Genomic DNA, 14,375 nt, shown 5'->3' on the forward strand with positions numbered 1-14,375 from the left:
GTTGACAAACAGAAGTCCAGTTCTGCTCCTCTCTCGTGGTCATATTCCAAGAGAAAACAAAAAGCAGGGGAGGGACCATAAGACAAATACAGTACGTCACATTTCCTAACAAGCCATGCTCTTACCTCCCTGTAAGAAAGAAAACCGCACTCCACATAAAAATAAATATATACGGAAAACAAAATGCACCAATATCCGCCGGCTTTGTAAATGTTATATTATGTAACGCCTGTGTGTCGTGGCCCTCCCCAGCCAGTTTTCATAGAGGGATAAAGCAGAAGCTTGTTGAAAGTCTGCCGGTAGAACCAGCAGAGCCTAACGAGCCAGAAGACATCTGTCACCTAAACGCTCCCTCCCACACACACACACACAAAAGCAGACTCTGGCATAAAAACGCATGAGGAAGTGCCTCATCACCTCAATGGCTACATACAGAGCAGAACAGGGTAAACCAGACTACCATACAACAACTGGCAGTGTGGTGACCTCGTTTTCATTTTGTATTTGTCTTGGCACTGGCAGACATGGTTTAGCCATCAGTGGGCTTGTTGTGTAAGGGACAGGGACCAAGTGTCTACTGTACAATGTTTATGTCAGCGGTGTCTTGCACCCAGCTGATCTGCAAAGGAGCTCTGCAGTTACTGAGAGCGTGTCAGCAATGCAGTCTGCAGTCCTCAAAAACACAGCTTTGACCTTCAGCACAGTAGCCAGCACTTCAAGCACACTCGCCGAAGTTGGCACACACTGGGACACAGATAGAAGCACATTCAAAAAACAGGCACATTGACAAAGATCAAACAAACATGCATAAATAAAAAGACGTTCACAAATACAACATATCATACAGACAAGACCAGACAGAGAGCAATGCAGACATACCGTCAGTCATGGGAAGCTCAGCTCCAGGGCTGACTGACAGCGAGAGACAGAGACAGGCTGAGGAGAGAGCAGCCAGGAGGAGCCTGAGAGACTGGAGGGTCTCATCACATATACATTATAGCCCCATGTCTCTCTGTTCAGATCATGATCAGCCTCAGGTGGAGAGAGGGGCATGACAAGAACCACAAACACTTGAAGATGGCACATTTGAAATTCATGTCTCTACAAAGCCGGTAGCATTAGAGCAAAACTTCACAGTGGGCTACCATTCTGTCAAAAGACTCATTCAACAATATACACAAAACATCTACACATGCAAATGTAGTTGACCTGTTATTTTTATGCTTGAATTGGGACTTGGACTCCATCAAGTGCTAACAGTAGTATAAGTACTGACCAGACAGCTGGGTCGTTCCACCTCAAAAAGCACAAGAGTATTGACACATACCATCTGTGTCTTCAAATTGTTTCTATTAGAAAGAGATACGATTAGCATTCCTGCAACATTTTGTTGAAATATAATACAATTTAAATCGAATTAATTAATGTAATTGAATACACCCCAATCAGCTATTTTAATTTATAGGATTCTTATAATATTGAATAAATAGTGCCCAAAATCTGATTTGGACCAAACTTTTTTTCTAACAATGAGTTAGACATGAGGAACCCAAATAAATATCCAAAAGCCACCCACGGACCCCCATGCCAATAATACCCCAACAATGAGTTTATAGTATCAGTTCTCTGTTTGACTAGTATAGAGCTTTGTTTCTTCATCCTATCTATGTAATGTATTCTCAGTGATTTGTGATTTTTTCTGTTCAGAGAAAGTCATTGAAGTTGTTGGATTTTACGTCCCATTGTACATTCTGATATTATCAAGTTCTGACCACTATATGGTGTAGTACCTGCTATTAGTTCATATTTTTAAGAATCTCCCACCTTCATTGTTAAAGGGATAGTTCACCCAAATTACTTTAAAATCCTGTAAGCTGTCTATGGACCAGAGGGGTATCCTACGAAGCAGTTGAGGAGTTAACTAGATAACTTTGGTCAACTGAGTTCGACTTGGGATATCCGGTCATTCGAAAGTTGCTCACCTTTCAGCCAGGTAAATTTCTATGGCAACGAATCCTTCAGAACTACCCTGCTCCAGGGAAGGCTAACTCACAGTTAACTCCACTTACCCGAAATGAAATGAGAGCCACAAGTTCAGGACCAATTAAATCAGACCCCCCCCCCCCTTGCAAATACTGCGTCATCGTCCTCTTCATATGGGGAAGGCTGATTAAATATTTTATTGATGAATTTTGTTGTGTGTTAAAAAATTACATTACACTTTTAGTAATGACAGAATGCATAAAAATTCACACACAGTAACACTTTTGTATGACTTAAATTATTTTATCAATAGGAGTTGGGAAAAAGGTGCTTGTGGTTGTGCATTGATAAGCACACCAGTGTCAGCATTAACGACAAGTAATAAAATAAACACTGCACTTTTAAAAGCCTATTTCACACCATAGCCTGCTGAATTAGCAAGCTAACTTTTCTGGAACGTGAAGCTAACTAAAGCTGGTTAGCTTTAGAAAACCCAGAGTCGATCTAGCTTGATTCGAAGGATACCTCTCTGGCAGGGATTCCGTTACGAAAATGCGGTGCAGGACATTTGACCAGCAGGCCTTTTACGTTTACCGGACCCATATGCATTGGTTACGTAACCCGATCAGGGATTCCACCCAGTGCTCAGAATGACAGAAATCACATTTAGATTATGGTCTTCGTCTTAACAAAACATACAATGGCGTGTGTCCTTTACCGAATTCCAAAGCGTAATTTAAAGATGTTATGATAACTGTCCACATTTAGTTTCTCAGCCAACAGGACAAGTACCAAACAGCAAAATTGCTAGCCTAAATTAATCTACTATCCCTCATCGTAGAAAAGTTTACTTGTCGTTCTGAGCGAGATATAAAGTCACCCATTCCAAACAGACTCTGGGACAGCTGTGGAATGATTGAATTGGTGATCTTTCAACCAGTTGGCCGAGGCTACATCCAAAAAAACAAACCACAATGTTTAGCTTAAAAAGTTAACATTTCTTCACATTAAAAACACAGCATGGAACACAAGGCAGTAAACTACACAAATGTTCATTCCATAATGCAATTAATGGGAAAACACTTGTCAAAAGCGCACCACACATGCGAGTGGTTTCATGAGACAGATGAAAATATACATTAGAAATATACATTAGAAATTGAGGAGATCTAAAGATGCAACGATTAACATTGGTTGCTAATATGATTAGGATTGTGCTTTTGGCTACTGGACAATGAAAGACAGTTTATTTGAAAATAGAATGACAGAAATAGGCTACTGGTTTCAATGGCATATGGAAGACTTCAAAAAAGAATTGTCTGCACGTTTGGTTGGATTATGGCTAAGCCACTTTGAAGCAAGTTAAGACATGCCTCAATGTGAAGTAAAACGTTCAAGTTTCAAACAATTAAGTACACGTTTTCAAAATGCACACTGACTCCAGCTCATCGCAAAGTGGTGTGAGACACACTGAAGCCAGCCTACTTACCTATGCACTTGAATTGCAAATGGGAAGCATACTTTAAAAGGTTGAGAACAAAAATAACAGCTAATCTTAATCTTGGCCATCAAAACTGTTTAACACGCAATTGCATTTAAAAATGTTGCACAATTATTGGGTTTATAAAAGCACGTTTCACTCCAGCTGCAACAAACACGCTGTATGATGAGCTGGAACAGCAGTTCTGGCACTACATTAACTACTTGTTCCGGACAAAAGCTGGTTACTACCGACTAATGGAAACCCTGCCCTCTGGAATGAGAGCAACCAAAGCTTTGGTTTTGTTTACTTGGCTACTGTTTGAAATGCTAACTTTTTAACATGCTTGTCAAGTATACAATGCAAGTCAATAGTACCGATATTTGCATTTTCACGCCCAAATTATCCAAACAGTGGCTAGGTAAACAAAACGAAAACATGGGCTGCTGTCATACCTGGTCCATAAACTGCTTACAGGGTAAGAAACCAATATGTAAATGTAGTAATTTGGGTGTACTATCCCTTTAAAAATGGGCAGGGTTCTTAAAAAGAAATTGCCTTATAGCAGGAACACCACTATCTAGTGGACAGAACCTGGTAATATCAGGATGGGACATAACCCCAACTTCAATGAAAAAAAAAATATTAGATAAGATGAAGAAACAATACTTGCCAAACATAGATAACTGTTACTATATACTCATTGTTGGGGTGGGATTGGCATGTGGTGTGAGGGGTCCGTGGATTCCTCATGTCTTACTCATTGTTTGAAAAAAAGTTTGTTCCAAATGGAATGTTAGGTAGGCTACTATAATTATTGGATATTATATGAATCCTATCAATTAAAAATGGCCAATTTGGGTGCAATCAATTAGCTTAATTTCTCAGATCCAAATATATTTCAACAAAATACTGCTTTCGGAATGCTTATCTTATGTTTCTAACTACAGAAACAATTTCAGAACAATCTGAGATGGTGGGTGTCATGGCTTGCTGAAATGAATGACCCAGCTACCATTCAGCTTTAGGAACCTTGTCAGTTCCTCTATGAAGAGACACTTCAGCCATGCTCTACGACACTGGTGTGGACAAAAGTTCAGATTCACCCTGATCAATCAGGCTACAAATTCTGTCAAAAGAATCATCCACACATGGAAAAAAACATCCACATAGGCAAAAAAAATTTTACCTTCTACTCTACATTAATGCTTGCAGTGAGACTTGGGAACTCCATGGTTGACAGTAGCATTAGCACTGACCAGCCTGCTACCATTCAGTAGGTTTCAGAACATTGTCACTTCCTCTATAAAGAAAGATGTCAACCATGCTCTATGACGAAGGTGTAGACAGAGTTCAGAGTTAAAAATGTCAAATCAAATTTTATTAGTCACATACACATCTTTAGCAGATATAGTGAAATGCTTGTGTTCCTAGCTCCAAAGTGCAGTAATATCTAAAAACGATTCACAAGAATACAGGTCTGTGTCCCCCTCTTTACAGACTTCAAAGCATAAAGGGGTGTTGAGTTGATGGCTTGGATAGATGACCAAGAACAGGGACACAGGGGGCCACGAGGTCTCAGGCTAAAATAGGACAGACACATGCAGCACGCACAGCCAGGCTCTCCAGAGAGCCAGAAAACACCTGTCCGTCCCAATGCTGAAGACAAAGTAGGTTTGGTTAATTTGAGGAAATATTGTAATTACACCCCCCCAAAAATAAAAAAAAGATGAGGTCAGGCTCAGTGCAGATGAGACATGTCTGGGTTTGTCTGACTGAGGGAGCAGTAGCCCTGGTGAGAAATGGCAGGGGAGGGAGCAAGCCCGATGGACAAGAGCTGACATGCACAGACAGCTGTGCCCTAGAATCAAAAGAAAAAGGGGATGAAATGAGATAGGGAAAGAGATAAGAGAAAAAAAAAGAGGGAAGGTCAAGGATTCCCCATGACTAAAGAGAAAACAGGAAGTATAACTTGGTGTTGAGTTTTAAGGTTGAGGTTGGTTGTAGTTGCGCAACAAATGAGCAAATCAGTGTAGTAGTCTCTCTGTACCACACCCTTTATAAAACCACCCAAAACCTTTACCTTGTGTCAAATCACCTAATGCACTTCCTTATCCCTCTTACTCACACACAGACAAACAAGATGAATGTGCTCAGTAACTAGTACTGTAGTAACTCCTACCAGAATTTAACCTGAAAACCTTGACAGGATGAACACAAGAGTCTGCTCGGGTCCCTCCACACATCAAATCAAAGTTTGTTGGTCGTGTACACATATGTTACAGCGTGCGTGTTACTAGCTCGTAACAGAGGGCAGTAAAATGTCAAACAAGTACACAAATAACAAAGAATCAAACTCGAAACAAGTACGTGAGAATTAATCCAACTATCAGTAATTCCAATGCAATCTGTGTGAAATCATAGACCCATGAACTGGCTCTACCCATCTCCCTTGGCAACCAATCTCCATAGCCCAGCTTAACCCATCATTAACCCATGTATCGCCTTAGCCTTGCAGTTGCTTTACATATAGAGTTGACTGTACGATTCAATCACTAAGACCGCACTCAACAGGCTGTATAAGGTCACAAGCAAACAAGAGAATGCTCGCTCAGAAGCGGTGCTCCTATTTGCCGGGGAATTTAATGCAGGAAAACTTAAATCCGTTTTAACGAATTCCACCAGCATGCCACATATGCAACCAGAGGGGAGAGGGGAAGAGACTTTTTAAAATTTTATAATAAACTCTACCACCTTTATTCCACACAGAGACAATTACAAAGCTCTCCCTCCATTCGGCTTCATCAATAAGTACATATCCCAACCAGAAGCCATGGATTACAGGCAACATCCGCACTGAGCTAAAGGCTAGAGCTGCTGCTTTCACGGAGTGGAACAGTAATCAGGACGCTTATAAGAAATCCCACCATGCCCTCCGACGAACCATCAAACAGGCAAAAAGTCAATACAGAATTAAGCTTGAATCCTACTACACTGGTTCTGATGCTCGCCGGATGTACCAGGGTTTGCAAACTATTACAGATTACGAAGGGAAAACCTTTTACGCTTCTGCTACTCACTGTTTATTATCTATGTCTATGCAGTCACCTTTAACCCTACCTACATGTACATATTACCTCGACTAACCTGTACACCTGCACATTTACTGGGTACCAGTAACCACCTGTATATAGCCCGGTTATTATTTTATTGTGTTACTTTTCTTATTACCTTTTAGCAAATATTTTCTTACTTAAATTCTGCATTGGTGCCTAAGAGCTTGTAAGTAAGCACTTCACGGTAGAATACCTATTGTATTCAGCATATGACAAATAAAATTTGACCCTCTAAAACCTGGCCTGTTGCCACAACTGCACTCATGTTCCATTACACTTCATTACGTTCAACAATTGAGAACATGAGATGTAGAAATGTGGAAGTTTGCTATGAGAGGTTGATAAAATGCTTTAGTGTTGCTAAGATCAGATGGAATAGTGCTTCTGACAAAGTAGTTGTGCTGTGGTAGTGTTTCCATGGCAACCTACAGCCTAAAGTACCCAGATAATGTTGACTCATCCTATACTCGTATGTGTCCAAATCATAAAATTGGGAGAGAAAAATAAAAAAAAACACTTCAAGAACCAAACCTCAAAACAGACCGTTTCAAAAATACTTGCTTTCCTCAGCGGATAATGTCATCCTCCTGAGGAGGATGAGCTGGCCAATCAACAGTATACTCGCATTCATATTTTTTTATGACCAGTATATGCCCACACCATCCTATTTTTGGGGTACACCCATACCATTCAAACACAGAAAAGCTGTTTAACATACTTGGCCTACTTACCATTTTTTGGAATGAAAACTATTTAGCTCATATTGTAATTAATTATAGGTCATATTTCCAACAACAACAAAAAATCTGTTAACACCAGACAGTTACTTTAAACCTATCCCTTACTCTGCCTCCCCAACCTTCTCATATACACAGAAACACACTCACATCAGCCTGGCTGTCCCCTCACGTCTCTCACTCTCATCAAAATACTTAGAGCAAAGCATTCAATTCAGACTGAGCAATGCACAGTGAAACAAGCACACAAACACACTTTTAAAGCATCAGGAACCATAGTTCTATAACACATTTCACAGCAACTATCCGGTTTATGCGACAATACAAATATAGGCCTAAACAAGTAAACATATCATTATTATTATTATTTTTAAATAAGCCTACTAGATAATTAGAAAGTGGGTGTCCACGCTGTTTCCTGGTTTAAATTCTGAATTATTTTAGCAAATGTTATGCTACCCTTCAAAATGAAAACTATTTCTAGCCTGCCCCAAGAAAGAAGAAGAGAGGATAAACAAAGTAAGACTGGCAGGGAGAGAGAGAAGAACTGGTAAATAAAGGAGGTGTGTGAGCCAGCTTGTCAGTTATCTGGGTATTAATATCACACCATGGTTATTTCCAGTCAGGGTAGAGGCAGCAAGAACCACAAATAGACACCAACTGAGCTCTCCCTCTAGTCACCTCTTCTTCTCCATACTCTACACTTCTGTCAGAAGCATTTAACTCAAAAAACATGACAGTAAAAACATCCTGAAATCAAAACGCATGGCATAGTGGAACTATGGGGGAGAGAAATGTTAATTTTCTACCCACTGGGGCTCTGGTATTGTCAATTCTAGGACAATACATTAAAAGGGAAACGTCAGGATTTTGGCAATGAAGCCCTTTAATCTACATCCCCAGAGTCAAATGAACTTGTGGATACCATTTGTATATTTCTGCGTGCAGTTTTAAAGAATGATGCTAACTAGCGTTAGTGTAATTACTGGAAATGTATGGTAACTTCTAGCATGCGAGTAGATACCATAGACTTCCAGTCAATGTGCTAATGCTAGTTAGCATTGGCTCACAAAACTACCTCCAAGTTCCTTTATACTGGATGCAGAGACATAAAAATTGTATCCATAAGTTCATCTGACTGTGGGGAAGTAGATAAAGGGCTTCATTACCAAAATCCCAAAAGTATCCCTTTAACAAGGAATCGTAAATGTAAATATACTTAGCTAAACTAAAACCTGTCAACTTTTTCCTCAGAAAACAGCACAAGCTACAAAGCTGAGAAATAAAAGAAATACTGATGAATCCTTTCAGACAAGAAACCGAATCTAAATTTCAAACAAAGCTGGAAGTGTTGACAAGCTTTTAAAAATCAGCCCACCACCCTCATCCAACACCATCCCACCCCCTCCTATGTGAGCTATTAATACCTACAAGTATATGAGAGTGTGGTTAGGACATGACAAAGACCAGAGAGAAACCAAGATCACTAGGGGAATGGCTGGTAAAAACAAAGCCACTGTTACATAAACCACATAGGCCTATTGAACTGAATTTGGAAAAACCTACAACCAAATGGAGAACTATTCTCTTCATCTTTCATTGATGATCAATCATGAACATGATAATGACATATCCAGAATGAGAAACACACACAGGGAAACGTGTGCATACAAATAATGCTAATACGGACAAAATGAAGAAAAGGAGCACTCCCCTCAGCCTCCACACAACTCCTACACACCCAGCTCAACTGGAAATGCTGGTTTGAACAAACCGAGAAACTGGGGTAGAAAGAACCTAGATTCGCCAGTTGGGCCCAGATCAACAGCAGTCTGTAGTCAAACAAGCTGGGCAGGGCATGGCTAAACCTTGCCAACTCCTTGCTTCAGACAAATTCAGTGGCTAACAAACCTTGGAATTAGTAGCCTGCGTAAGTTAGGGAATTTTCACCACAATGACCACTATGGGATCCGTCAGCATCTCTGCTACCCATGTATATGTATCAGCAATTTGTGATTTGTACAGACAATTGTCAGAATTCCATTAAATGACTAAAACACTAATCTCACTAGAGAACCAGTTTTCACTGCAAGCAAATGTGTTCAGGACTGAGTGGCTCCTCAAATGCGCTGAAGTCCGGTGTCCTCTACTTACACCTAATGTGAGCTATTCCTACTAAAGTATATTTGGAATGCCGTCAGACAATTTGTATGATGGAATGCCCATCATACAAGTGGCAATAGCTAGTTGGGCCTGCAACTTCCGAACTGACAGTGGATATTCTGTTGAAGACAGTCAGTCAAACAATGTGGGCAGTAGAGCATTAAGATTCGAGATAACATATATTAAATGTTAGAGATGCAATCATCTTAGCTCTTGTTGACAAAATGACAAGATTTGAAGAAGACATGGAAAAGTGAGTTTGAAAATCATTGGCATTTCCTACTGAGATGTGTTATCCAATTCCATAAAACTCACAGCAACTAAAATGTGTCTATGGTTACAATTTGTCCTAGCCCTCAAAGTTACATGCCTAAAAGTTAAGAGGGCTCTGATCATAATTAGCCATCTAGTTATAAAAAGCCTTAGATTCTTCTGCATGACCTCCTATCCACATAACTACAATGTGTAATTAGCTACCTATAAATATAACGTTAGATAGCTGGGGCCTAGGAAAAATCAAAGTTTTTTTTTTTTTGGTTTAGGTTGCTATAGTTTGGATGCCAACCCCTGTTAAACCCCATCGAAGAAGTATACGTTGGCTATAGTATTTCTGGCTACGGTTGGATAAATTGGCTAGCTGGATCTCTGAACTGGCCTACCGCCATTACATTAGCTGCCATCTAGCTTCTGCTTACCTGGTTTGAAGAATGTTCAATTGTTAATAATGCCGTCCTGGTTACTGTCCGGGTTGACATCTTACATTTCCGGAGGGGGGTAACAACTCTACAGAATCTCAAAACTCGATGTTCATCTGTCCTCTGTTTGTTTTGGGGGGGCTATCTTGTTTCTTTAGCTAACGTTAGCTAGCTAGCTAACTTATCAAAACGTTTCTCATAAGTACCCTTGTCTGGCGGCTAGCTGGCTACGTGTCGAAGGCGTAAACTAGCTAGCTAGTTAGCAAGCTAAAGTTCTAGCTAGCTAACTAGCTAGCTAACCTACTAGCTGAAGTAGTTAATCGTCAGTAAAAAAAATAGCTACCTATCAATAATATGTAAGTAGAGTTAAAAGCAAAGTTATCGAGTCACACGTATCTGAATAAAGTAACGTTATCACTGCATTCACAAGCTAGCTACAGTACCTAGCTACGTTAACGTTACATTGGTGCGCCTATTCCACTCTCTGGATGTACAAAAGTGCTTCGCCAATAACACTGAGCTGTGCAGTGGGTACGATGAGCTGTCAAGTTATAGGGCTCTGTTAGTTAACGTTAAAGCGTTACCCAACGCGAGGTTTGTTCCTACAAGTACGTTATACGGTAAAATCTAGTCCGGGGATTAACAAACTTTTTCGGCCACGCCGATATATAGCAACAACCCGAACGTCCTCTTTGGTTGAAGGAAAGTCAAACGCTAGTTACATAGCATGAACTATCATAAGCAGTCAACCCTCAGCTGTAATGCGAATGAAAACAACATAATAGTTGACAATGCAGCTTGCTGATGTTAGCTAGCGTAGGCTAGTTTCTCTTCACTGCACAGGTAAGAATCCGCGAGTTTAACGAGTAAAACAACCAGCGCAACGTCCTGTGTTTTTCCTGACCAGCTAGCAACTAATGTTAGCTTTCTAGCTCTCCCGTCCGTCTTTAGCATTGCTAATAAAATGTGAAATAGGTTGAAGCTAGCTATCTACACTAGCATGTTTCAAGATGAAAATAGCTAGATACAGCGACTAGTAATCAAGTTGATTCAGAGTTTGTCCCCCCCGCTCTAGTTGAGTATTGCTGCTGGGTCGCCAAATCTCGGGCGGACAAGAATTGGAGTTTAGCCCAGGTTTCGACGGCGTCTGCGCTGATTATTTTATTTTATTATTTTATTTTACAGCCGGACACCTAAAAACAAACAATCCTGCGTTAATAAATCAAATACTATAGCTAGCCTACACATTTTCCGCAATATCAGATAGGTGTAAGCAATATGGTGGAGCCTACCAGATGGCTAGATGGAGTTTATTTTTTTACACTCATCCGATGATTCTTTCAGATCTACTATAATGTCTGGATGTCACGTTAGAGATGCCTGGTTTGACTTAATGTTGGACTAGCCACAAGTTTTATGTTAATCTATTTCTACACTAGAAGTAGTGGGTTCATATCAATAGTCTTAAGTGAAACCCTTTCCTCGTTTCCTCAGTCATTTCTTCTGTCACCTCCTTCACTACTTGTATTAAAAAAATACATTGTCTTACCAATTTTTTTCACATCAGTGTGGATGAAGTAAATGAGAGGAGAAAAATAAACGAACGAGAAAACATTAGCCTGGGTACCAGTCTGTTTATGCTAACATTCCACCCCTTACTCCATGTGTTATATGACAAACTAGTCCAATATGTACTGTGTAGGGGTAGGCTAACCTACTCCTATAATGTCCAAGGCTTTTTCATTACAATATGTTATGTTCAGAGGTAAACTGGCTCTGGAAGCCAAAACAGTCCATCTAAATGTGAATCAATTCTCAAATGTGATACAGTTCAAGAAACAAAAGGCCCTCTACTTTCATATCACATTAAAATAATTTAACAAATGCAAAATATACACTAACTGTTTAACAGTTGTGGCCATAAGTATTTTTCCGTTACAACACTTTTCGGGCATCCCTCCCTCACATACAGGTGTTTGGAGATGCTAATTAGAACAGGTGGGTGCCTCTCTCTTCCGTAAACAAGCCGCAACAAGGAAGTATGGCCATGTGGAAATCGTGTTAAAAAGGTGTATCGTAATTGTACATTTAGTTTTTTTTTTTAATTATTTGTCGATTATAATAACGTAAAGTTCCCAAGATTTCCAAACCATATTGCAAGTTGTCAAACTTGATTCTAAATTATTTTCACCTCTCTCTCTCTCTCATACACTCTCACACAGAGAGAGGGAGAGGCATAAACAGTGTTATTCATAATGAGGGATGATGTTTTTTTTCACCTTTATTTAACCAGGTAAGCCAGTTGAGAACAAGTTCTCATTTACAACTGCGACCTGGCCAAGATAAAGCAAAGCAGTGCAAATTAAGTAAGATTAGAGAGGTAAGGCAAAAAATAGGCCGTAATGGTGAAATAATGACAAATGATCAAATAAACACTGGAGTGATAGATGTGTAGAAGATAAATGTGCAAGTAGAGATACTGGGTGCAAAGGAGCAAAACAAAAAATATAAATAAAATAACTATATGGGGATGAGGTAGTTGGATGGGCTATGTACAGATGCAATGATCTGTAAGCTACTCTATATACAGTGCCTTGCGAAAGTATTCGGCCCCCTTGAACTTTGCGACCTTTTGCCACATTTCAGGCTTCAAACATAAAGATATAAAACTGTATTTTTTTGTGAAGAATCAACAACAAGTGGGACACAATCATGAAGTGGAACGACATTTATTGGATATTTCAAACTTTTTTAACAAATCAAAAACTGAAAAATTGGGCGTGCAAAATTATTCAGCCCCCTTAAGTTAATACTTTGTAGCGCCACCTTTTGCTGCGATTACAGCTGTATGTCGCTTGGGGTATGTCTCTATCAGTTTTGCACATCGAGAGACTGAAATGTTTTCCCATTCCTCCTTGCAAAACAGCTCGAGCTCAGTGAGGTTGGATGGAGAGCATTTGTGAACAGCAGTTTTCAGTTCTTTCCACAGATTCTCGATTGGATTCAGGTCTGGACTTTAACTTGGCCATTCTAACACCTGGATATGTTTATTTTTGAACCATTCCATTGGAGATTTTGCTTTATGTTTTGGATCATTGTCTTGTTGGAAGACACATCTCCATCCCAGTCTCAGGTCTTTTGCAGACTCTATCAGGTTTTCTTCCAGAATGGTCCTGTATTTGGCTCCATCCATCTTCCCATCAATTTTAACCATCTTCCCTGTCCCTGCTGAAGAAAAGCAGGCCCAAACCATGATGCTGCCACCACCATGTTTGACAGTGGGGAAGGTGTGTTCAGGGTGTTGCTTTTACGCCAAACATAACGTTTTGCATTGTTGCCAAAAAGTTCAATTTTGGTTTCATCTAACCAGAGCACCTTCTTCCACATGTTTGGTGTGTCTCCCATGTGGCTTGTGGCTTTTTATGGATATCTTTAAGAAATAGCTTTCTTCTTGCCACTCTTCCATAAAGGCCAGATTTGTGCAATATACGACTGATTGTTGTCCTATGGACAGAGTCTCCCACCTCAGCTGTAGATCTCTGCAGTTCATCCAGAGTGATCATGGGCCTCTTGGCTGCATCTCTGATCAGTCTTCTTCTTGTATGAGCTGAAAGTTTAGAAGGACGGCCAGTTCTTGGTAGATTTGCAGTGGTCTGATACTCCTTCCATTTCAGTATTATCGCTTGCACAGTGCTCCTTGGGATGTTTAAAGCTTGGGAAATATTTTTGTATCCAAATCCGGCTTTAAACTTCTTCACAACAGTATCTCGGACCTGCCTGGTGTGTTCCTTGTTCTTCATGATGCTCTCTGAGCTTTTAACGGACCTCTGAGACTGTCACAGTGCAGGTGCATGTATACAGAGACTTGATTACACACAGGTGGATTGTATTTATCATCATTAGTCATTTAGGTCAACATTGGATCATTCAGAGATCCTCACTGAACTTCTGGAGAGAGTTTGCTGCACTGAAAGTAAAGGGGCTGAATAATTTTGCACGCCCAATTTTTCAGTTTTTGATTTGTTAAAAAAAGTTTGAAAATATCCAATAAATGTCGTTCCACTTCATGATTGTGTCCCACTTGTTGTTGATTCTTCACAAAAATATACAGTTTTATATCTTTATGTTTGAAGCCTGAAATTGTCATGTTTGTCATTTATTATCATGTCTTGTCCCTGTGCTCCCCATTCTGTTCGTTTCC

At 40.0% G+C, this 14,375-nt stretch overlaps 1 protein-coding gene across 10 annotated transcripts in view; it reads right to left on the minus strand.

Moving 5' to 3' along the window:
• Nucleotides 1-11,594, minus strand: part of LOC124007494 (serine/threonine-protein kinase MARK2-like) — a 26,529-nt gene extending 14,935 nt beyond the window's left edge. For 5 of the 10 annotated variants that reach the window (XM_046318112.1, XM_046318119.1, XM_046318115.1 and 2 more), the window contains exon 1: nt 10,175-11,444. In XM_046318112.1, coding sequence (XP_046174068.1) covers nt 10,175-10,234 — 60 coding nt within the window. In that variant the 5' untranslated portion in view covers nt 10,235-11,444. Of the gene's footprint in view, nt 1-125; nt 243-10,174; nt 11,446-11,466 lie in introns of those variants that run through there. The other 5 variants (XM_046318110.1, XM_046318116.1, XM_046318114.1 and 2 more) reach the window with 5 other exon arrangements.
• Between the last annotated feature and the right edge of the window lie 2,781 nt (nt 11,595-14,375).

This window comes from Oncorhynchus gorbuscha, linkage group LG20, assembly GCF_021184085.1.
Source record: "Oncorhynchus gorbuscha isolate QuinsamMale2020 ecotype Even-year linkage group LG20, OgorEven_v1.0, whole genome shotgun sequence".
NCBI lineage: Eukaryota > Metazoa > Chordata > Actinopteri > Salmoniformes > Salmonidae > Oncorhynchus > Oncorhynchus gorbuscha.